The 25,587-nt window shown below is 55.8% G+C and overlaps 1 protein-coding gene across 4 annotated transcripts in view; it reads left to right on the plus strand.

The window, feature by feature from the left end:
- Positions 1-25,587, plus strand: part of LOC116957120 (uncharacterized) — a 76,548-nt gene that overhangs the window by 26,003 nt on the left and 24,958 nt on the right. For 2 of the 4 annotated variants that reach the window (XM_076055215.1, XM_076055218.1), the window contains 6 exons: positions 7,263-7,373; positions 9,551-9,790; positions 10,762-10,968; positions 15,399-15,632; positions 17,531-17,743; positions 19,538-19,644. In XM_076055215.1, the coding sequence (XP_075911330.1) occupies positions 7,263-7,373; positions 9,551-9,790; positions 10,762-10,968; positions 15,399-15,632; positions 17,531-17,743; positions 19,538-19,644 (1,112 nt within the window). The remainder of the gene's footprint in view (positions 1-7,262; positions 7,374-9,550; positions 9,791-10,761; positions 10,969-15,398; positions 15,633-17,530; positions 17,744-19,537; positions 19,645-25,587) is intronic. The other 2 variants (XM_076055216.1, XM_076055217.1) reach the window with 2 other exon arrangements.

The following is a 25,587-nucleotide window of genomic DNA, read 5'->3' on the forward strand; positions in this document are numbered from 1 at the left end:
GTAGTGGGTTTAACTCTCCAACACACAGCAACCGGTTAGCGCTGTACTAGTAAGGAATTGTAAATGTAGCAGTGGGTTTAATTCTCCAACCCACAGCAACCGGTTAGTGCTGTACTAGTAACGAATTGTAAATGTTGTAGTGGGTTTAACTCTCCAACCCACAGCAACCGGTTAGTGCTGTACTAGTAAGGAATTGTAAATGTTGTAGTGGGTTTAACGCTCCAACACACAGCAACCGGTTAGTGCTGTACTAGTAACGAATTGTAAATGTTGTAGTGGGTTTAACTCTCCAACACACAGCAACCAGTTAGCACTGTACTAGTAACGAATTGTAAATGTAGTAGTGGGTTTAACTCTCCAACACACAGCAACCGGTTAGTGCTGTACTAGTAACGAATTGTAAATGTAGTAGTGAGTTTAACTCTCCAACACACAGCAAGCGGTTAGTACTGTACTAGTAACGAATTGTGAATGTAGTAGTGGGTTTAACTCTCCAACACACAGCAACCGGTTAGTGTTGTACTTAGTAACGAATTGTAAATGTTGTAGTGGGTTTAACTCTCCAACACACAGCAACCGGTTAGTGCCGTACTAGTAACGAATTGTGAATGTTGTAGTGGGTTTAACTCGCCAACACACACAACCGGTTAGTGCTGTACTAGTAACGAATTGTAAATGTAGTAGTGGGTTTAACTCTCCAACACACACCAACCGGTTAGTGTTGTACTTAGTAACGAATTGTGAATGTTGTAGTGGGTTTAACTCTCCAACACACAGCAACCGGTTAGCGCTGTACTAGTAACGAATTGTAAATGTAGTAGTGGGTTTAATTCTCCAACACACAGCAACCGGTTAGTGCTGTACTAGTAACGAATTGTAAATGTTGTAGTGGGTTAACTCTCCAACACACAGCAACCGGTTAGTGCTGTACTAGTAACGACTTGTAAATGTAGTAGTGGGTTTAACTCTCCAACACACAGCAACCGGTTAGTGCTGTACGAGTAACGAATTGTAAATGTAGTAGTTAGTTTAACTCTCCAACACACAGCAACCGGTTAGTGCTGTACAAGTAACGAATTGTAAATGTTGTAGTGGGTTTAGCTCTCCAACACACAGCAACCGGTTAGTGCTGTACTAGTAACGAATTGTAAATGTAGTAGTGGGTTTAATTCTCCAACACACACCAACCGGTTAGTGCTCTACTAGTAACGAATTGTAAATGTTGTAGTGGGTTTAACTCTCCAACACACAGCAACCGGTTAGTACTACTAGTAACGAATTGTAAATGTTGTAGTGGGTTTAACTCTCCAACACACACCAACCGGTTAGTGCCGTACTAGTAACGAATTGTAAATGTTGTAGTGGGTTTAACTCTCCAACCCACAGCAACCGGTTAGTGCTGTACTAGTAACGAATTGTGAATGTTGTAGTGGGTTTAACTCTCCAACACACACCAACCGGTTAGTGCCGTACTAGTAACGAATTGTAAATGTTGTAGTGGGTTTAACTCTCCAACCCACAGCAACCGGTTAGTGCTGTACTAGTAACGAATTGTGAATGTTGTAGTGGGTTTAACTCTCCAACACACAGCAACCGGTTAGTGCTGTACTAGTAACGAATTGTAAATGTTGTAGTGGGTTTAACTCTCCAACACACAGCAACCGGTTAGTGCCGTACTAGTATTGAATTGTAAATGTTGTAGTGGGTTTAACTCTCCAACACACAGCAACCGGTTAGTGCCGTACTAGTAACGAATTATAAATGTTGTAGTGGGTTTAACTCTCCAACACACAGCAACCGGTTAGTGCTGTACTAGTAACGAATTGTAAATGTTGTAGTGGGTTTAACTCTCCAACACACAGCAACCGGTTAGTGCTGTACTAGTAACGAATTGTAAATGTAGTAGTGGGTTTAACTCTCCAACACACAGCAACCGGTTAGCGCACGGTGACATGGAAACGCGTTTGGCCGTTAGTCGCGATTCTAAACGTGGAGGTGAATAAATCCGGATGACCTGGAGAAAAATCAACGCGACCATCACAGAGAGAGAGACACGCAAACTTTAAATATACAGCAGGGGTCGGAGGTCAGGATCGAACCCACAATCTCCTGTATACCAGGCGAGGTAGTTAACATCCCCTAGCCACCGTGATAATGAGGATGAGAGAGAGAGACACGCAAACTCCACATATACAGCAGGGGTCGGGATCGAACCCACGATCTCCTGTATACCAAGCGAGGTAGTTAACATCTCCTCGCCACCATGATCATGAGGATGAGGGAGAGAGACACGCAAACTCCAAATATACAGCAGGGGTCGGAGGTCGGGATCGAACCCACGATTTCCTGTATACCAGGCGAGGTAGTTAACATCCCCTAGCCATCGTGATGATCATGAGGATGAGAGAGGGAGACACGCAAACTCCACATATACAGCAGGGGTTGGAGGTCGGGATCGAACCCATGATCTCCTGTATACCAGGCGAGGTAGTTAACATCTTCTAGCCACCGTGATGATCATGAGGATGAGAGAGAGAGAGAGACACGAAAACTCTAAATATACAGCAGGGGTCGGAGGTCGGGATCAACCCCACGACCTCCTGTATACCAGGCGAGGTAGTCAACATCGTGACCTCTCTCTCCCCGCACTCCGGTTGGCTCCCGCGGCGGCGGTGACCGCGCCCGCGGCCCGGCAACCTGAGCTCGAGTCCCGCTCGCGGGCGACAACACCGACAACGCCGACAACACCGACACCGCCGACAACACCGACAACACCGACAACACCGACACCGCCGACAACACCGACACCGCCGACAACACCGACACCGCCGACAACACCGACAACACCGACAACACCGACACCGACACCGCCGACACCGCCGACACCGCTGACAACGCCGACAACACCGACAACACCGACACCGCCGACAACACCGACACCGCCGACAACACCGACACCGCCGACAACACCGACAACACCGACAACACCGACACCGCCGACAACACCGACAACGCCGACAACACCGACAACGCCGACAACACCGACACCGCCGACAACGCCGACAACGCCGACAACGCCGACACCGCCGACACCGCCGACAACGCCGACAACACCGACACCGCCGACAACACAGACACCGCCGACAACACCGACACCGCCGACAACACCGACACCGCCGACAACGCCGACAACACCGACAACACCGACACCGCCAACACCGCCGACAACACCGACACCGCCGACAACACCGACACCGCCGACAACGCCGACAACGCCGACACCACCGACAACGCCGGCGACGATGACAACGCCGACAACACCGACAACACCGCCACCGCCGGCGACGATGACAACACCGACAACACCGACAACACCGACACCGCCGACGGCGATGGCGACGACGATGACGACGGTCAGAATCGGTCCCGGGGCCCCTTGGCCCTGGTCCCCGGGGTCGACTCGGCCTCGGTCGAGTCGACCCCGGGCCCCTTGGCCCGGAGCCCTTGGCCCTGGTCCCCGAGGCCCGAGTCGACCCGGGGCCCTTGACCCGGGGCCCCCTTGGCCCTGGCCCCCGAGGCCCGAGTCGACCCGGGGCCCCTTGGCCCTGGCCCCCGAGGCCCGAGTCGACCCGGGGCGGCGTGCGGTCAAAACATCGGCACCCAGGGGCGGCGTGCGGGCCACATGTCTCCACCAGCAGCCGTCATGGTGCCCCCGCTTGCCCTTGGCAGGTGCCCGGCAGAGCTTGCGAGGCCGCGTGGCGGACCGTTGCCTCGCCCACGCGGTCGATTCGCGAGGCGCGGGCTGCGGTGTGTACGGTAGGGCTGGACGATTTTGGGGGGGGGGGGGAAATGTCCAGTTGCCGTTCAACATTTTTTTTTTTAAAGCGGAGCTTCATTTTCAGTAGTCACCGTGTAATAGATTCGCAACACGTGATGGAGCATTAGCACGTGACGCCACCAAAGTATGAACCGCTCGAAATAACCTAATGCCGGCGTGAGAACTCAAAGGTGTGAATCGCTTCCGACGTTAAATACAGAAAGTTGTGATAATTAAAAAAAACAACTAAAATCTATTCCGAACCCATCGGCCCCGCTCATCAAATTAATATTCACTGAAACATCTTTTAAAATCCATACTCTTTGGTTCTATTGGGTAAAGTCACGTAGGTGAAAATAAAATAATAAAATTCTCACGACGTTTCGGCCACAACACAAGCGGCCTTCATCAGGTGAAGGGACGAGACTGTCTGGTAGGACAGATCGTGGCTTTTTCACTCCAGCGCTGTCCTCCAGACAGTCTCGTCCCTTCACCTGATGAAGGCCGCTTGTGTTGTGGCCGAAACGTCGTGATTTTTTGTTATTATTATTATTTTTTTTACCTACGTGACTTTACCCAATAGAACCAAAGAGCTATGGATCCTAGCAGTCACGAAAGCTTTAAATCTAGAACACATTTAAAATCGTCTCGCAAAACATTCGCGGAAAGCGGGTAAGGTTTCGCCGCATTCCCAAGCGGAAGTGTCCCGGGGCGCGACTGTACATCCACACACGCACACACACACACACACGCGTGGCACCGTGAAACCCGCCACCACCACCGCCACTGCAGCAGCAGCAGCAGCAGCAGCAGCGGGGGGGGGGGGGCTTCTCCGCGGACCTGCCTGTCGACCGCTGACGCCGGGGGTCGCTGATTGCTGGCGAAGCGTCGCGCTCGCTCCGATTTGTGAATGTCGCGGTGGATTTGCTCTGCCATCACTCGGGCCGCGCCGGTGCCGTGCCAGGAGCGAGCCAGGCCTAGCTCCGTGTCGGGCCCGTGGCGGGGCTTGACGGAGCCGTGGCGGGGCTTGACGGAGCCGTGGCGGGGCTTGACGGAGCCGTGGCGGGGCTTGACGACGCGTTTGTATCTAACGCCTGAGCAGGCGCCCGCCTCTATCCGTATCTATATCTATATATATTTAAAAAAAAAAAAGAGGGAAATTTTGTGATTGTGTGCGTCTGTTGGGGATGTTCAGCGTACTTCCCGACACGCGGCGAACTTGGCATTTGCCATGCGGGTAGCTTCCAGACTGGTACACCATGCAAAAAAGTATAAAAATAGACTTTTGTGTTTTGGGGGGGGTGGGTGGCAGGGTGGGGGGGGGCGCAATAATGGATGTATTTTGCACGGCGAGTGAGCGGTGATGTCACATCTGTGACGTCACATCTGTGACGTCACATCTGTGACGTCACATCTGTGACGTCACATCTGTGACGTCACATCTGTGACGTCACATTTGTGACGTCACATCTGTGATGTCACATCTGTGACGTCACATCCATGATGTCACAGATGTGATGTCACCCGCACGCGACAGCGTCGTGCCTGCTGACGTCACACGGTGTGCCTGCTGACGTCACGCGGAGTGCCTGCTGACGTCACGCGGCCTGCCTGCTGACGTCACGCGGCGGCGCGCCTGCTGACGTCACGCATCCCCCCCCCTCCCCCACCCTCCGCGTAGGCCGTGTATTAATCGAAGCCGGGTAGTAGAGCGAGTGATCAATAATTGAGTTCCCCCTTGGAAGGCAGAGCCGCTGGTGCCGCTGTTTCACGGACGCAGCACCAGCAGCTGCGGTGGTTTCACCCTCAAAGAGAGTGGCGATGATTGCTGCTGCGTGGCGTAGCCTAGGGAGGGGGCACCCCCAGCGGCAGCTGTCCCCGTGTGACACACTCACAGCGCGATCGTCAACGCAGGAAGACGCTGCTGCTGGTGCTGCTGTTGCTGTTTCACAGACGCAGCACCAGCAGCTGGGGTGGTTTCACCGTCAGGGGGTGGCGATGATTGCTGCTGCTGGCTCTGTGTATGTGTGCGGTGGTGTAGCGGTTAGCGCTACGCTGCGCTATGAACCCGGCGACCCAGGTTCGATTCCCGCTCACGGCCACGACGATTACCTGAACCGGTCCTGGGTCCTCCCTAGGTCGACTCGGCCTCAAATGAGTAGCTGGTGCGGTGTGTAGTGGTAAACATCGCCACTGGGGAGACAAAGGCGGTCGGGCGTGGTGCTGGCCACCCACCCCCTCGTGTACCGTTCCGGCCTTCATAGGTGCTCGCTAACAGCACTTGCCCCTACAGTCTGTTAAGGCTATATGGAGGATTTTTGTCTTTGTGTGAGTGTGTGTATGTGAGTGTGTGTGAGTGTTTGTATGTGAGTGTGTGAGTGTATGTATGTGAGTGCGTGTGTGAGTGTGTGTGTATGTTGCTCCGCACGAAGCTTCAGGTCTTCTCGGCCACGGTCATTCCGTCCCTTCTCTACGCTTGCGAAACGTGGACCCCCTTAATGGAACATCTTCGCCGGTTAGAAACATTTAGGCTGGCCTGCCTACGATCCATCCTGGGTTTAACCAGACTGGATTGTGTGAGGAGCTCACAAATCCTTGAAAGATCTGGGCAGGGTCCCATCGGTGAGCTCCTCCGGCAGGCAAGGCTGCGATGGCTGGGTCATGTAGCCCGCATGCCCAGCCACCGCATGCCGAAACAGCTTTTGTTTGGCCGGATTGAGGGGGCTAAGCGGGCGCGGCACGGGCTAGAGAAGAGATGGAGTGATGTGGTACAGGAGGACGTGGAGCTGAGTGGACTTGCCGATGACCGGTACCAGCGGTGGCAAGATCGGCCTCTGTGGAGGAGGCTCGTGAAGGATGCTACTGGGCAGTTGGAGGCAGTCGCCCTCCAACAACAACGGAGGGCGGAGGAGCGACGCTCAGAACAATGAGGGGAGCGCAGGGTGGCTAAAGCACAGCAGGTTGGCACAGTAGGGGGCACAGGTGGTGCATCAGCCAGTCATTTCAGTCGACCCGTGGCACCTGGGTCTGCCCAGTGACCTGCCAGCGGGCGTTCGACACTTCACGTGGCCTCACGGTGCACATAGCCTGGCACAAGCGTCGTGGTGACGTCACCGCCACTTAGTGGCGAATGGCGGTTGTTGTTGTGTATATGTGTATGTGAATGTATGTATGTATGTGTGTGAGTGTGTGTATGTGTGTGTGTATGTGTGTGTGTATGTGTGTGTATGTGTGTATGTGAATGTATGTGTGTGTATGTGTGTGTATGTGAATGTATGTATGTGTGTGTGTGAGTGTGTGTATGTGTGTGTGCGCGTGCCAGCGTGTGCGGCGTTGCATAGCCACCGCTGCTGCTGCTGCTGCCACTCGCCACAAGCAGCACTTGCCCCCGGCGTTGCGTGAAGGCTACACGGGGGACCTTTGTCTTTGTTGCGTGTGTGAGCAGTGGGCCGTGAGCCGGCCCTCATGATGGACATGGAGGAGGGGGTAGGGCCGCTGGGCGGCTGGGCGGACGCCATGCAGATGGCCAACATGGCCAGCATGATGGGTATGGGCGGTGGGTGTCACATCCACCACCAGCAGCAGCAGCAGCACGTCCACACTCACCAACACCACCACAATCACCAGCAGCACGTCCACACTCACCAACACCACCACAATCACCAGCAGCACGTCCACACTCACCAACACCACCACAATCACCATCACGTCCACACTCACCACCACCATGTCCACAACCACCACCACCACCACCACCACGTCCACAACCACCACCACTAGCACGTCCACACTCACCACCACCATGTCCACAACCACCACCACAATCACCATCACGTCCACACTCACCACCACCATCACTATCACGTCCACACTCACCACCACCATGTCCACAACCACCACCACCACAATCACCATCACGTCCACACTCACCTCCATCATCACCATCACGTCCACACTCACCACCACCATGTCCACAACCACCACCACATCCACACTCACCACCACCACAATCACCACCACCACGTCCACACTCACCACCACCATGTCCACAACCACCACCACCACAATCACCATCACGACGCTCACCACCACCACCACCACACTCACCACCACCATGTCCACAACCACCACCACCACAATCACCATCACATCCACACTCACCACCACCATGTCCACAACCACCACGTCCACAACCACCACCACCAGCACGTCCACACTCACCACCACCATGTCCACAACCACCACCACCACCACAATCACCATCACGACGCTCACCACCACTACACTCACCACACTCACCACCATCACCATGTCCACACTCACCACCACCACCAACACAACCACCATCACCACCACACTCACCACCACCACGTTCACACTCACCACCACCACACTCACCACCACCACACTCACCACCACCACGTCCACACTCACCACCATCATGTCCACAACCACCACCACCACACACACCAGCACCAACACAACCACAATCACCACCACCACACTCACCACCACCACCACGTCCATAATCACCAGCACCACATTTCTACCACCACACTCACCACCACGTCCACACCACCACAACACTCACCACCAACACACTCACCACCACCACACACCACCACCACGCTCACCACCACCACACTCACCACCAACACACTCACCACCACCACACTCACCACCACCATCACACTCACCACCATCATATCCATCACCTTGGTGAGTGTGGTGGTTGTGACTGTGAATGTGTTGGTGGTGGTGAGTGTGTTGGTGGTGGTGAGTGTGTTGGTGGTGGTGAGTGTGTTGGTGGTGAGTGTGGTGGTGGTGAGTGTGGTGGTTGTGAATGTGTTGGTGGTGAGTGTGTTGGTGGTGGTGAGTGTGTTGGTGGTGAGTGTGTTGGTGGTGAGTGTGGTGGTGGTGGTGAGTGTGGTGGTGGTGAGTGTGGTGGTTGTGAATGTGTTGGTGGTGAGTGTGGTGGTTGTGAATGTGTTGGTGGTTGTGAATGTATTGGTGGTTGTGAATATGTTGGTGGTTGTGAATGTATTGGTGGTTGTGAATGTGTTGGTGGTTGTTAATGTGTTGGCGGTGGTGAGTGTGGAGGTGGTGAGTGTGTTGGTGGTGGTGAGTGTGGTGGTGGTGGTGAGTGTGGTGGTGGTGGTGGTGAGTGTGGTGGTGGTGAGTGTGGTGGTGGTGAGTGTGGTGGTTGTGAATGTGTTGGTGGTTGTTAATGTGTTGGCGGTGGTGAGTGTGTTGGTGGTGAGTGTGTTGGTGGTGAGTGTGGTGGTTGTGACTGTGAATGCGTTGGTGGTTGTGAATGTGTTGGTGGTGGTAAGTGTGTTGGTGGTGAGTGTGGTGGTGGTGAGTGTGTTGGTGGTAAGTGTGGTGGTGGTGAGTGTGGTGGTGGTGAATGTGGTGTTGGTGAGTGTGTTGGTGGTGAGTGTGTTGGTGGTGAGTCTGGTGGTTGTGACTGTGAATGCGTTGGTGGTTGTGAATGTGTTGGCGGCGATGGTTGTGGATGTGGTGCTGTATGTGGTGGTTGTGGTGATCGTTGTTGTTGTTGTGGTAGTGGTGGTGATGGTGGTGGTCGTGGTGGTGGTGGTCGTAGTCGTTGTGGTGGTTGTCATAGTGGTGGTGGTGGTGACGTTGGTGGCAGTGGCGGAAGATGGTGGTGGTGGTGGTGGTGACGTTGGTGGTGGTGCTGGTGCTTTTCGCCGGATTGTGGAAACTCCCCAGGCATGGACGGCGGCGGCGGCGGCGGCGCCGGTTCCGGGTTCGAGCCCAGGATAGGGTTGCTGGGTTCGGCACCGCCTGGCATGGACTCCGGCTTCGACCCCATGGCTTTCACCGCCGGCATGAACGTCTACCAGAGCTTCTGCCAGCAGCAGCTGATGCCTCCCGGTCTGCAGCAGCAGCAGCAGCAGCCCAAGGAGATCATCCACTGCACCAACTGCACTCTCTTCCCACCCAATCCCAGTAAGGGAAGTCGCCGTCACCGCCGTCACCGCCGTCACCGCCGTCACCGCCGTCACCGGCGTCACCGGCGTCACCGTCACCGCCACCGTCATCTGCAAGCAGCACCGTAACATCATCCCCGCCGCGGTCACAGCCACCGCCCCGCCACAATCACCGCCACCGTGACATCATCGCCAACATGATGTCACCGTCGTCGCTGGCGCCGTCATCGGCGCCACCGCCATGATGTCGCAACCACCGCCATGATGTCACCACCACCATCATGATGTCACCACCACCATCATGATGTCACCACCACCGCTACCACCGTGATGTCACCACCACTACTATGATGTCACCACCACCATGATGTCACCACCACTACTATGATGTCACCACCACCATGATGTCACCACCACCACTACTATAATGTCACCACCACTACTATGATGTCACCACTATGATGTCACCACCACCATGATGTCACCACCACCATCATGATGTCACCACCACTACTATGATGTCACCACCACCATGATGTCACCATCACTACTATGATGTCACCACCTCTACCACCATGATGTTACCACCACCACTACTATGATGTCACCACCACCACCATGATGTCATCACCACCACCACTACTATGATACCACCACCACCATGATGTCACCACCACCATGATGTCACCACCACCACCATGATGTCACCACAACCATCATGATGTCACCACCACCATGATGTCACCACCACCACCATGATGTCACCACCACCACCATGATGTCACCACCACCACTATGATGTCACCACCACCACCATGATGTCACTACCACTACTATGATGTCACCACCACCACCACCACCAACACCATGATGTCACTACCACTACTATGATGTCACCACCACCGCGTCGTCGGCGCGTCGCGGTGGAACGCGTCACCGCATCACCGCGTCACCGCGTCGCGTCGTTCCACCCCCCCCGCCCCCCCCCAGACCTGCCCCCGCCGTCCCTGCGCGAGCGCCCCCCCGGCTGCAAGACGGTGTTTGTGGGGGGCCTGCCGGAGGCGGCGAGCGAGGAGACAATCCGCGAGGTGTTTGAGAAGTGCGGCGAGCTCACGGCCCTGCGCAAGGGGAAGAAGAACTTTGCCCACGTGCGCTTTGCTCAGCCACAGGCCGTGGAGAGGGCCATATACCTGTCGGGTGAGGGGTGGTGCACACTCACTCACACTCACTCGCTCACACTCATTCACACTCACACACACTCACACACACTCCCTCACTCACACTCTCACACACACACACTCACACACACTTTCACTCACACTCACTCACACACTCGCACTCACGCACTCTCATAAACACACTCACACACACTCACACTCACACACTCACACACTCACGCTTTGCTCAGCCACAGGCCGTGGAGAGGGCCATATACCTGTCGGGTGAGGGGTGATGCACACACTCGCGCACACACACAACAACAACAACCGCCATTCGCCACTAAGTGGCGGTGACGTCACCACGACGCTTGTGCCAAGCTGGCAGGAGGTCACGGGGCAGACTCAGGTGGTGCCACGGGTAGACTGACTGAGATGACTGGCTGATGCACCACCTGTGCCCCCTACTGTACCAACCTGCTGTGCTTTAGCCACCCGACGCTCCGCTCGTTGTTCTGAGCGTTGCTCCTCCGCCCGCCGTTGTTGTTGGAGGGCGACTGCCTCCAACTGCCCAGTAGCGTCCTTCACGTGCCTCCTCCACAGAGGCCGATGTTGACACCGCTGGTACCAGTCATCGGCAAGTCCACTCAGCTCCATGTCCTCCTGTACCACATCACTCCATCTCTTCTCTAGCCCATGCCGCGCCCGCTTAGCCCCCTCGATCCGGCCGAACAAAAGCTGTTTCGGCATGCGGTGGCTGGGCATGCGGGCTACATGACCCAGCCATCGCAGCCTTGCCCGCCGGAGGAGCTCACCGATGGGACCTTGCCCAGATCTTTCAAGGATTTGTGAGCTCCTCACACAATCCAGTCTGGTTAAACCCAGGATGGATCGTAGGCAGGCCAGCCTAAATGTTTCTAACCGACGAAGATGTTCCATTAGGGGGGGGGTCCACGTTTCGCAAGCGTAGAGAAGGGAGGGAATGACTGTGGCCGAGAAGACCTGAAGCTTAGTGCGGAGCGACAGACCAGGTAGCTTCCACACAGCGTTACGCAACCGATGAAAAGATATTGCCGCTTGACTGATTCGGAGTGAGACCTCTGCTGTTAAACTGGAGCCGGTCATAAGCACACTTCCCAGGTATGGGAAACTCTCCACTCTCTCCACAACTGCCCCATCACCGATTGGGAGTTGTGGGGGTGGAGTGTTCGATGGTACAAAATACCCAGGCAGGTGCTTAGTTATGGTGGGGCTGATGGTAAGGCCCCATCTCTTAGTGGCACGCTCCAGTCTCAGCAGCAGTGTCTCCAACTCCTCCTCTGAATGAGCAGCTATTACCAAATCATCAGCATACATAACGTGGTTTAGCAATAGGGAGCCATCCCTTGACCGCACCCGGGCATCGATCAGCCTCCCATTATATCTGTACCATATGGAGATTCCCCCGGTACAGCTATTGAAGGCTTCACGAACTACGTGGTCGAAATAGATGTTAAATAATGTGGGAGCCAGAGGACATCCCTGTCGCACCCCAAGGTGTAAAGGGAAAGGCTCGGACTCCCAGCCACGTAGTTTTACCCGGGCCCGCTCACCATCATGAAGGTCCTTAATGATCGTGAGAAGAGGGTCAGGTACTCCAAAGGCACGAAGAACAACCCAGAGCCCAGGCCTATGGATGGTATCATAGGCCTTGACCAGGTCAATAAAGCAGAGATGTAGATCTTGCTGGAATTCCCTACACCTCTGCTGTAGCAGACGGACAGAAAATATGGCATCTGTGCAGGACCGCCCTTTCCTGAAACCGCACTGGGGCTCCGCAAGCCTCTCCTCAGCGTGCCTGGCAAGGCGATGTTGAATAATCCTTGCCAGGACCTTTCCCGGCACACTGAGGAGTGAAATGCCCCTGTAGTTGTTACAGTCTGTGCGGCCCCCCTTCTTAAAGAGGGGGACCACCAGGGCATCCTTCCAATCCTGCGGAACCAGTCCAGTGATCCAGACTGTTATGATGTCATATAGGGCAGTCTGTGCACAAACTCCACCCTCCCTCAGCATTTCGCTTGGGAGATCATCTCTGCCCGTTGCCTTTCCTGGTCTCAGACTCCGGATTGCCCTCAGTACTTCCTCAACAGATGGCACCTCAGCCAGCCACTCACAGGGGGTGACTTCTTCCAATATTTGAGGCACCACAGCCTCAGCAGGGTCATCCTCACTTTATGCCACGATGTTTTCCTGGCTGAGGGATTTTCCCTCCCCCTGGACCTCACAGAAATGCTCAGCAAATCTGCAAACCTGTTCCTGGGGGTCGGAGATTGGATCACCGTTTTTTCCCCTAATGATGGTAATAGGTGTGACGCTGCAGGTTACTTTTTTGATGGAGTTAAATAGAGATTTGTGATCGCGGGCCACTGAGGCAGACTCCATCTCCTCAGCAACCCGCGACCACCACCCATCCTTGCAGCGCCTCACGGCTCTCCGAACCTCCGAGCGAAGGTTGCGGTAAGCCTTTTCATTCTCTGACGTGGGATTCTGTAGCCGCTGACAGTGGGCCTGTCGCTTTTTCTCAACCATCCTGAACACCTCCTCTGTCAGCCAGGGTCTCTGGGGAGGTCGTGACCGTGTACCCACAGCAGACATTGCAGCCGCATGAGTCACAGTTCTAAACCTCGCCCATTTCCCCTCGACATCAGGAGGAGTGGGGGACGATGCCAACCCCAGCCGCAGGCGATGATGAAATTCTCGCTTGCAACTTTCATCAGATAACTGAGACCAGGCCACTTTTGGTTGGAATGGGGTCCTGGGTGTACACCCACCACCGGAGCGGAAGAATGACAGGCGCATCTTACAGATGACTAGTCGATGGTCAGAGGGCAGATCAGCTCCACGGTAGGTCCTGGTGTCAAGGACATGGGCTCGCATCCGCTGGTCCGTCACTATGTAGTCCAGCAGATGTTCTTGCTTGGACCCGGCATGCATCCATGATGTTGTGTGGATGCGCCGATGCCGGAACAGCGTGTTGGTAATTACAAGCCCATGGGCTGCACAAAAATCTAGCAGCCTCCTACCGTTGTTATTGAGCTGATCCGGCCCATGCCCTCCAATCACTCCAGATCAGGTGCCAGTATCATGACCAACTCGGGCATTGAAGTCACCCAACATGATGACTCTATCCCGAGGGGCCACTTTAGCCAGCACCTGTGACAGGAGGTCATAGAAGGCATCTGACTCATCGGCTTTGCCTGCATCCCTCCACGGATGTTCGTCTTCGGTGGGGGCATAAGTAACCACGACCACCAATACTCGCCTCCGATTGATGGGAAGGCATGCCCAAAGTAACCTGGTACTTACAGCTTCCCACACCTCACCGCCACGCTCCCACGCCCCCTTCATTCTTTTGTTCAAAAGAAGAGCCACACCCTGTTGTTTGGCAGTCTGCTGCCCCGAGTAGAGGACTGTCCACCCCTCATGGTGGCAGGAGCCAGAACCGGTCCACCGGACCTCCTGAATGCCACAGAGATCCAGGCGGTACCGGTCCAGCTCCCGACAGGAGTGGTAGCCTCTCCTCCGCAGTGAGCGTTCGAACATTCCACGTGGCCATCCGTAGTGGTTTTTCGTTGTTTCTGGAGGAGCCCCGAGGGTAGAGATTCAATCTCCTGGCTCCGCCAATTGGGGTTTGGCCGGGAGACGTCATAGACGCCTGTCCCCCCGGGGCCTCCGGCACAAGCTTATTTGTTACATATTTAAGTCGTAGTTTAGTGGTAATTTATTGAAGGTGGAGTTACCAGCCCCTCACACCCGTCCAGAGCCCCCGTTTAGCCCCTGTGGTGGTCGCAGACACCATGAGGGGAGGAACCAATCGGAATTGGCCCTCCCCCCACAGCACTGTCCACGACAGAGTTGCCCTTCTGGCACCGCGAGGAGGTAGGGGGTTGTTTTGCCGGACACTCACACACACACACACACTCGCACACACTCACACACACACTCACACACTCGCACACACTCACACACACTCACACACACTCACATCACACACACTCACACACTCCCATCCACCCACCCACCCTCCCATCCATCCACCCACCCTCCCATCCACCCACCCTCCCACCCTCCCATCCACCCAGCCTCCCATTCACCCTCCCATCCACCCACCCTCCCACCCACCCTCCCATCCACCCACCCTCCCACTCACCCTCCCATCCACCCACTCTCCCACCCTCCCATCCACCCACCCTCCCACCCACCCTCCCACCCACCCTCCCACCCACCCTCCCACCCACCCACCCACCCACCCACCCTCCCACCCACCCTCCCATCCACCCACCCTCCCACTCACCCTCCCATCCACCCACTCTCCCACCCTCCCATTCACCCACCCTCCCACTCACCCTCCCACCCACCCACCTACCACACCCACCACCCCACCCACCACCCCTACCCCACCACCCACCACCACCGCCGCCCCTCCCGCAGGCTACCGCATGCGCATCGGCGCCAGCAGTGACAAGCAGGACCTGGGCCGCCTGCACGTGGACTTTGCGAGCGCGCGCGACGACCAGTACGAGTGGGAGTGCCGCCAGCGGGCGCTGGCGCGGGAGGAGCGCCACCGTCGCCGCGGCGACGCGGAGCGCCGCCGGTCGCCGTCGCCGCCGCCCATCTTCCACTACACGGAGCACGAAGCGTCGCAGCTCGTCGAGAAGCTCAAGGGTAGGGGGCCCCCCTGCTCGTCGTCGCCGCTCCTCGTCGTTGACGTCGTCGTCGTCGTCGTTGTTGTCGTTGTTGGCATTGTTGTCGTTGTTGGCATTGTCATTGTTGTCGTCATTGTTGTCATTGTTGTCATTGTCGTCATTGTCGTCGTCATTGTCGTCATTGTTGTTATTGTCATTGTTGTCATTGTCGTCGTCATTGTCATTGTTGTCATTGTCATTGTTGTCATTGTCGTCATTGTCGTCGTCGTCTTTGTCGTCGTCATTGTCATTGTTGTCATTGTCGTCATTGTCGTTATTGTCGTTATTGTCATCGTCATTGTCGTTGTCATTGTTGTCATTGTCGTTGTTGTCATTGTCGTCATTGTTGTCATTGTCATTGTTGTCATTGTCGTCATTGTCGTCATCATTGTCATTGTTGTCATTGTCGTCATTGTCGTCGTCATTGTTGTGATTGTCGTCATTGTCGTCGTCATTGTCATTGTTGTCATTGTCGTCATTGTCATCGTCATTGTTGTCATTGTCGTTGTTGTCATTGTCGTCATTGTCGTCGTCATTGTCATTGTTGTCATTGTCGTCATTGTCGTCGTCATTGTTGTCATTGTCGTCATTGTCGTCGTCATTGTCATTGTTGTCATTGTCGTCATTGTCGTCGTCATTGTTGTCATTGTCATTGTTGTCATTGTCGTCATTGTCGTCGTCATTGTCATTGTTGTCATTGTCGTCGTCATTGTCGTCGTCATTGTTGTCATTGTCATTGTTGTCATTGTCGTCATTGTTGTCATTGTTGTCATTGTCGTCATTGTCGTCATTGTCGTCGTCATTGTCATTGTTGTCATTGTTGTCATTGTCATTGCTGTCATTGTCGTCATTGTCGTAATTGTCGTCGTCATTGTCATTGTCGTCGTCATTGTCATTGTTGTCATTGTCGTCATTGTCGTTATTGTCGTTATTGTCATCGTCATTGTCGTTGTCATTGTTGTCATTGTCGTTGTTGTCATTGTCGTCATTGTTGTCATTGTCATTGTTGTCATTGTCGTCATTGTCGTCGTCATTGTCATTGTTGTCATTGTCATTGTTGTCATTGTCGTCATTGTCGTCGTCATTGTCATTGTTGTCATTGTCGTCATTGTCGTCGTCATTGTTGTCATTGTTGTCATTGTCGTCATTGTCGTCGCCATTGTCATTGTTGTCATTGTCATTGTTGTCATTGTCGTCATCGTCGTCGTCGTCGTCATTGTCATTGTTGTCATTGTCGTCATTGTCGTTATTGTCGTTATTGTCATCGTCATTGTCGTTGTCATTGTTGTCATTGTCGTTGTTGTCATTGTCGTCATTGTTGTCATTGTCATTGTTGTCATTGTCGTCATTGTCGTCGTCATTGTCATTGTTGTCATTGTCGTCATTGTCGTCGTCATTGTTGTCATTGTCATTGTTGTCATTGTCGTCATTGTCGTCGTCATTGTCATTGTTGTCATTGTCGTCATTGTCGTCGTCATTGTCATTGTTGTCATTGTTGTCATTGTCGTCATTGTCGTCATTGTCGTCGTCATTGTCATTGTTGTCATTGTTGTCATTGTCGTCATTGTCATTGTTGTCATTGTCGTCATTGTCGTCGTCATTGTTGTCCTCATTGACATCGTCATTGTCGTCATTGTCGTCATTGTCGTCATTGTCGTCATTGTCGTTATTGTCGTCATTGACGTCATTGCCGTCATTGCCGTCATCGTCGTCATCGTCGTCATTGTCGTTATTGTCGTCGTTGACGTCATTGCCGTTATTGTCGTCATCGTCGTCATTGTCGTTATTGTCATCATTGTCGTCATCGCCGTCATCGCCGTCATCGCCGTCATCGTCGTCATCGTCGTCATCGTTGTCATCGTCCCCCGCCCACCACAGACGACAGCAAGTTCCCGAGCGCCATCAGCGTGCTGCTCACGTGGATGGAGCGCGGCGAGGTGAACCGCCGCACCTCCAACGCCTTCTACGCCATGGTGCAGTCCTCCAACAGCCACGTGAGGCGACTCACCAACGAGAAGGCAAGCCAGGAGGCGGAGCTGGAGCAGGCCCGAGAGCGCTTCAAGTGCTCGCTCGCCACCATCCTGCGCCAATGTGAGCGTGGCTGCCCTGCCGCCCCCCCTTGCCCTGCCGCCCCCCTTTGCCCGCCTGCCCCTTGCCCGCACGCTCGCAAAGACAGAGACCCCCCGGCGTGTAGCCTGTGACAGACCGTCGGGAGGGGCGGCGAGCGCCGTTAGCGAGCGGCTCGCGGAGGCGCCCGTGGAGGCTACCGGCACTTGCGACCGCACGAGGTGGGTGGGGGTGGTGTTGGGTGGGTGAGGTGGCCGTGTCGGTGGTGTTGGGTGGGTGGGGTGGCCGGTGCCACCACGCCCGGTCCGCCTTTGCCTCTCCCGGTTTGGCGAATGTTTTATTACCGCCGCCGCCGCCGCTACACACCGCACCAGGTACTCATTGTAGGCCGAGTCGACCTATGGCAGGGGAGGCCCGGGACCGGTTCGGATAATCGTCCCCGGCGGTGTTGGCCGTGAGCGGGAATCGAACTCGGGCAGCCGGGTCCGTGGCGCACGCGCAGACGCACGTAGCGCTACGTGCCGTACGTACGTACGTGGCGCTGCGTGTGTACGTACGTACGTGGCGCTGCGTGTGTACGTACGTACGTAGCGCTACGTACGTACGTACGTACGCACCTCATCGCCCGCGCCCCGTAGCTCATCGCTAGTCCCCCACCTCTTCGCCGTGACGTCCGAGCGTGCGGTCGTCTCTCCCCTCTCCCCGCTATCAGGTGGTCGTGGTGGAGAGGTAAGGCACGGGGTGGTGTGTGTGTGTGTGGGTGGTGTGTGCGTGTGGGTGATCGTGTGTGGGTGGATGGTAGCGCAGTGTTGGTGTGTGGGTGGTCGTGGGGTGGTTGGGTGGATGGGTCGGTGGGGTGGGTGGGTGGGTGTGGGGGGTTGAGTGGGTGGTGGGGTGGGGGGTGGGGTGGGTGGTGGAGTGGGGTGTGGGTAGGTGGATGGGTGGTGATGTTGGGGGTGGGGTCCGGTGGGTGGTGGGGTGGGTGGATGGATGGGGGGTGGGGTGGGTGGATGGGTGGTGGGTGGTGTGGGTGGGTTGTTGGTGGGACGGGTGGGTGAGTGAATATGTGGGTAGGTGGGGTGGGTGAGTGAATGTGAATGTGTGGGTGGGGTGGGCGGGTGAGTGGGCTGGTGGACGGGTGGGCAGGCGGGTGGGTGGCTGGGTGAGCGGGTGGGTGGCTGGGTGAGCGGGTGGGTGGGTTGGTGAGCGGGTTGGTGGGCGGGTTGTTCAGTAGGTTGGGTGGGTGGGTGAGTGAGTGAGTGGGTGGGTAGGTAGGTGAGTGAGTGGGTGAGTGAGTGAGTGAGTGGGTAGGTGAGTGAGTGAGTGGGTGGGTGGGTGAGTGAGTGAGTGGGTAGGTTGGTGAGCGGGTTGGTGGGCGGGTCGTTGAGTAGGTGGGTGGGTGAGTGAGTGAGTGAAGTTGGTGAGTAAGTGAGTGGGTGGGTGAGTGAGTGGGTGGGTGGGCGACTGGGCGAGGGATAGAACTGACCAGGCGAAGGGCGTGGCCTCTGCTGTTTCGGGGCGTGGCCGTACACTTTGGCCACGCCCCCACCCTCCACCTTTACCCCACCACCACCACGTAACTCCCTGCTGAGACGCAGGACAAAGCAGCCGCAGGGCCGTGGCCGCTGCGCCGGCACGGCGGGAAGCGACTCCACAGCCCGTCGTAAGTTTTGGCATCGTCGCGGTACGGCCCGGGCTGGTGGGTGGGTGGGCTGGACCCCATCACCGCCCCCACCACCCTGCGCTCCCCTCCACCAATAACCCTCCCCCTCCCTGCTTCCACCCCCCGCCCCCCGCCCCTACCCGCCTACCCCAAAGTCGAACAGATCATGGCGGTTTTCAACACCGCCAAGAAGCAGAGGACCTGGGACCACTTTACGAAAGCGCAACGAAAGAACATTGAGATGTGGAGCAAGCACGCCGAGGTGAGCACCGCCCAGCCACCCACGACCAACCGCCCCCCCCCCCCTCACGCCAACTTGGCCAAGCGGTAGGCATCATCTCGTTGCCGGAGTGAGAGTCACACCGGGAGGTTCAGGGCAGCTAGCGGTAGAGACAATCTTGTTGCCGGAGCGAGAGTCACACCACGGGGTTCAGGGCAGCTAGCGGTAGAGACAATCTCGTTGCCGGAGTGAGAGTCACACCGGGAGGTTCAGGATAGCTAGCGGTAGGGACTATCTTGTTGCCGGAGTGAGAGTCACACCGGGAGGTTCAGGGCAGCTAGCGGTAGAGACGATCTTGTTGCCGGAGTGAGAGTCACACCAGGAGGTTCAGGGCAGCTAGCGGTAGAGACGATCTTGTTGCCGGAGGGAGAGTCACACCAGGAGGTTCAGGGCAGCTAGCGGTAGAGACAATCTTGTTGCCGGAGTGAGAGTCACACCGGGAGGTTCAGGGCAGCTAGCGGTAGAGACAATCTCGTTGCCGGACTGAGCGTCACACCGTGGGGTTCAGGGTAGCTAGCGGTAGGCACCATCTCGTTGCCGGAGTGAGAGTCACACCGGGAGGTTCAGGGCAGCTAGCGGTAGGGAACATCTCGTTGCCGGAGTGAGCGTCACACCGGGAGGTTCAGGGCAGCTAGCGGTAGAGACAATCTTGTTGCCGGAGTGAGAGTCACACCAGGAGGTTCAGGACAGCTAGCGGTAGAGACGATCTTGTTGCCGGAGGGAGAGTCACACCGGGAGGTTCAGGGCAGCTAGCGGTAGAGACAATCTCGTTGCCAGAGGGAGAGTCACACCGGGAGGTTCAGGGCAGCTAGCGGTAGGCACAATCTCGTTGCCGGAGTGAGCGTCACACCAGGAGGTTCAGGGCAGCTAGCGGTAGAGACAATCTTGTTGCCGGAGTGAGCGTCACACCAGGGGGTTCAGGGCAGCTAGCGGTAGAGACAATCTTGTTGCCGGAGGGAGTGTCACATCGGGAGGTTCAGGGCAGCTAGCGGTAGAGACAATCTTGTTGCCGGAGCGAGAGTCACACCGGGGGGTTCAGGGCAGCTAGCGGTAGAGACAATCTCGTTGCCGGAGGGAGAGTCACACCGGGAGGTTCAGGGCAGCTAGCGGTAGGCACCATCTCGTTGCCGGAGTGAGAGTCACACCGGGAGGTTCAGGGCAGCTAGCGGTAGAGACAATCTTGTTGCCGGAGTGAGAGTCACACCGGGAGGTTCAGGGCAGCTAGCGGTAGAGACAATCTTGTTGCCGGAGGGAGAGTCACACCGGGAGGTTCAGGGCAGCTAGCGGTAGGCACCATCTCGTTGCCGGAGTGAGAGTCACACCGGGAGGTTCAGGGCAGCTAGCGGTAGAGACAATCTTGTTGCCAGAGCGAGAGTCACACCGGGAGGTTCAGGGCAGCTAGCGGTAGAGACAATCTTGTTGCCAGAGTCAGAGTCACACCGGGAGGTTCAGGGCAGCTAGCGGTAGGCACCATCTCGTTGCCGGAGTGAGAGTCACACCGGGAGGTTCAGGGCAGCTAGCGGTAGAGACAATCTTGTTGCCGGAGGGAGCGTCACACCAGGGGGTTCAGGGCAGCTAGCGGTAGAGGCAATCTTGTTGCCAGAGCGAGAGTCACACCGGGAGGTTCAGGGCAGCTAGCGGTAGAGACAATCTTGTTGCCAGAGTCAGAGTCACACCGGGAGGTTCAGGGCAGCTAGCGGTAGAGACAATCTCGTTGCCGGAGGGAGAGTCACACCAGGAGGTTCAGGGCAGCTAGCGGTAGAGACAATCTTGTTGCCAGAGTCAGAGTCACACCGGGAGGTTCAGGGCAGCTAGCGGTAGAGACAATCTTGTTGCCGGAGTGAGAGTCACACCGGGTGGTTAAGGATAGCTAGCGGTAGGCACCATCTCGTTGCCGGAGTGAGCGTCACACCGGGAGGTTCAAGGCAGCTAGCGGTAGAGACAATCTTGTTGCCGGAGTGAGCGTCACACCAGGAGGTTCAGGGCAGCTAGCGGTAGAGACAATCTCATTGCCGGAGGGAGAGTCACACCAGGAGGTTCAGGGCAGCTAGCGGTAGAGAAAATCTTGTTGCCGGAGTCAGAGTCACACCGGGAGGTTCAAGGCAGCTAGCGGTAGGGACAATCTCGTTGCCGGAGTGAGCGTCACACCAGGAGGTTCAGGGCAGCTAGCGATAGAGACCATCTCGTTGCCGGAGTGAGCGTGACACCGGGGGGTTCAGGATAGCTAGCTGTAGGAACAATCTTGTTGCCGGAGTCAGAGTCACACCGGGAGGTTCAGGGCAGCTAGCGGTAGAGACAATCTTGTTGCCGGAGGGAGAGTCACACCGGGAGGTTCAGGGCAGCTAGTGGTAGAGACAATCTTGTTGCCGGAGGGAGCGTCACACCAGGGGGTTCAGGGCAGCTAGCGGTAGAGGCGATCTTGTTGCCGGAGTGAGAGTCACACCGGGAGGTTCAGGGCAGCTAGCGGTAGAGACAATCTTGTTGCCGGAGCGAGAGTCACACCGGGAGGTTCAGGGCAGCTAGCGGTAGAGACAATCTTGTTGCCGGAGTCAGAGTCACACCGGGAGGTTCAAGGCAGCTAGCGGTAGAGACAATCTCGTTGCCGGAGTGAGCGTCACACCAGGAGGTTCAGGGCAGCTAGCGATAGAGACCATCTCGTTGCCGGAGTGAGCGTGACACCGGGGGGTTCAGGATAGCTAGCTGTAGGGACAATCTTGTTGCCGGAACGAGAGTCACACCAGCGGGTTCAGGGCAGCTAGCGGTATGCACCATCTCGTTGCCGGAGTGAGCGTCACACCATGGGGTTCAGGGCAGCTAGCGGTAGGGACTATCTCGTTGCCGGAGTGAGCGTCACACCAGGAGGTTCAGGGCAGCTAACGGTAGGGACCATCTCGTTGCCGGAGTGAGCGTCACACCAGGGGGTTCAGGGCAGCTAGCGGTATGCACCATCTCGTTGCCGGAGGCAGAGTCACACCAGGGGGTTCAGGGCAGCTAGTGGTATGCACCATCTTGTTGCCGGAGTGAGCGTCACACCAGGGGGTTCAGGGCAGCTAGCGGTAGGGACAATCTCGTTGCCGGAGTGAGCGTCACACCAGGAGGTTCAGGGCAGCTAACGGTAGGGACCATCTCGTTGCCGGAGTGAGCGTCACACCAGGGGGTTCAGGGCAGCTAGCAGTAGGCACCATCTCGTTGCCGGAGGGAGAGTCACACCAGGAGGTTCAGTGCAGCTAGCGGTAGAGACAATCTTGTTGCCGGAGTCAGAGTCACACCGGGAGGTTCAAGGCAGCTAGCGGTAGAGACAATCTCGTTGCCGGAGTGAGCGTCACACCAGGAGGTTCAGGGCAGCTAGCGATAGAGACCATCTCGTTGCCGGAGTGAGCGTGACACCGGGGGGTTCAGGATAGCTAGCTGTAGGGACAATCTTGTTGCCGGAACGAGAGTCACACCAGCGGGTTCAGGGCAGCTAGCGGTATGCACCATCTCGTTGCCGGAGTGAGCGTCACACCATGGGGTTCAGGGCAGCTAGCGGTAGGGACTATCTCGTTGCCGGAGTGAGCGTCACACCAGGAGGTTCAGGGCAGCTAACGGTAGGGACCATCTCGTTGCCGGAGTGAGCGTCACACCAGGGGGTTCAGGGCAGCTAGCGGTATGCACCATCTCGTTGCCGGAGGCAGAGTCACACCAGGGGGTTCAGGGCAGCTAGTGGTATGCACCATCTTGTTGCCGGAGTGAGCGTCACACCAGGGGGTTCAGGGCAGCTAGCGGTAGGGACAATCTCGTTGCCGGAGTGAGCGTCACACCAGGAGGTTCAGGGCAGCTAACGGTAGGGACCATCTCGTTGCCGGAGTGAGCGTCACACCAGGGGGTTCAGGGCAGCTAGCAGTAGGCACCATCTCGTTGCCGGAGTGAGCGTCACACCGCGGGGTTCAGGGCAGCTAGCGGTAGAGACAATCTCGTTGCCGGAGGGAGAGGCCCCCCAGAATCATCATAAAAATTATCGGGATCTTTATTTCGACGATTGGAGGTGGAATCCGGTTGAGCTTAGGGCGTCACGGTGGCTCGGGAGTTGTTAATTACCTGGCCTGGTACGCAGGAGGGTCGTGGGTTCGATCCCGACCACGGCGCCTGCTGTATATTTGGAGTTTGCGTGTTTCTCTCTCTCTTCCCGTGGTCACTTGGATTTTTCTCCGGGTCCTCCGGCTTTCCCCCCCCCCACGCATAGAATCGATGTCACCACGCGTTTGGGAGTATTCGGCCACTGTACATTTCTCCTGGACGAGCCCACTAAGTTGAGCTGCTACCGTTTGTGGCCAGGTGACTTCTGAAAGAGAGATGCATGGTTCTTCTTGGACCTTTCCCGGTCAAGTAACGAAAAAAGTTCGTAGTTTCATCGTTTAAATTTTGATTTAAAGCTTTCGTGACTGCAGGGATTCATATGCTTGGTTCTTGCGGTAAAGTCACCACCACGTAGAAGGGAAACAATAAAATAATAAAAATATAAAACAATAAAATTTCTCACGACGTTTCGTCTGCAACACAAGCGATCATCATCAGGTGTGCTGTGGTTTTCACAAACCACGGCAAGAACATTTTCTTGCTGTGATTTTCACACCTGATGATGATTGCTTGTGTTGCAGTCTAAACGTCGTGAGAATTTTATCGTTCTATATTTTTAGTATTTTATTGTTTCTCTTCTACGTGGTGGTGACTTTACCGAAAGAACCAAGAATATGTTTCATCGTTTAGTTTTCTGGGGTCTGGCGGGGGGTGAGCAAGCCAGGCAGGCAGCCAGCCAGGTAGGCAGGCAGACGATGATAGTGGTGGTGTTTAGAGACAGCCATAGACCTACACAGAGACCCATAGACTCATCACGCAGAGACCCACAGACTCATCACACACAGACCCACAGACTCACCACACAGAGACCCATAGACTCATCACACAGAGACCCACAGACTCACCACACAGAGACCCACAGACTCACCACACAGAGACCCACAGACTCATCACACAGAGACCCACAGACTCATCACACAGAGACCCACAGACTCACCACACAGAGACCCACAGACTCATCACACAGAGACCCACAAACTCACCACACAGAGACCCAGAGACTCATCACACAGAGACCCACAGACTCATCACACAGAGACCCATAGACCTACACAGAGACCCATAGACTCATCACGCAGAGACCCACAGACTCACCACACAGAGACCCACAGACTCACCACACAGACCCACAGACTCACCACACAGAGACCCACAGACTCATCACACAGAGACCCACAGACTCATCACACAGAGACCCACAGACTCACCACACAGAGACCCACAGACTCATCACACACAGACCCACAGACTCACCACACAGAGACGCATAGACTCATTACACAGAGACCCGTAGACTCATCACATAGAGACCCACAGACTCACCACACAGAGACCCACAGACTCATCACACACAGACCCACAGACTCACCACACAGAGACCCATAGACTCATTACACAGAGACCCGTAGACTCATCACATAGAGACCCACAGACTCATCACACAGAGACCCACAGACTCATCACACAGAGACCCACAAACTCACCACACAGAGACCCAGAGACTCATCACACAGAGACCCACAGACTCATCACACAGAGACCCATAGACCTACACAGAGACCCATAGACTCATCACGCAGAGACCCACAGACTCACCACACAGAGACCCACAGACTCACCACACAGACCCACAGACTCACCACACAGAGACCCACAGACTCATCACACACAGACCCACAGACTCACCACACAGAGACCCACAGACTCATCACACAGAGACCCACAGACTCATCACACAGAGACACACAGACTCACCACACAGAGACCCACAGACTCACCACACAGAGACCCACAGACTCACCACACAGA

Source organism: Petromyzon marinus, chromosome 70 (assembly GCF_048934315.1).
Source record: "Petromyzon marinus isolate PM22_M1 ecotype Great Lakes invasive population chromosome 70, UKy_Petmar_22M1.pri1.0, whole genome shotgun sequence".
Taxonomy (NCBI): Eukaryota; Metazoa; Chordata; class Hyperoartia; order Petromyzontiformes; family Petromyzontidae; genus Petromyzon; species Petromyzon marinus.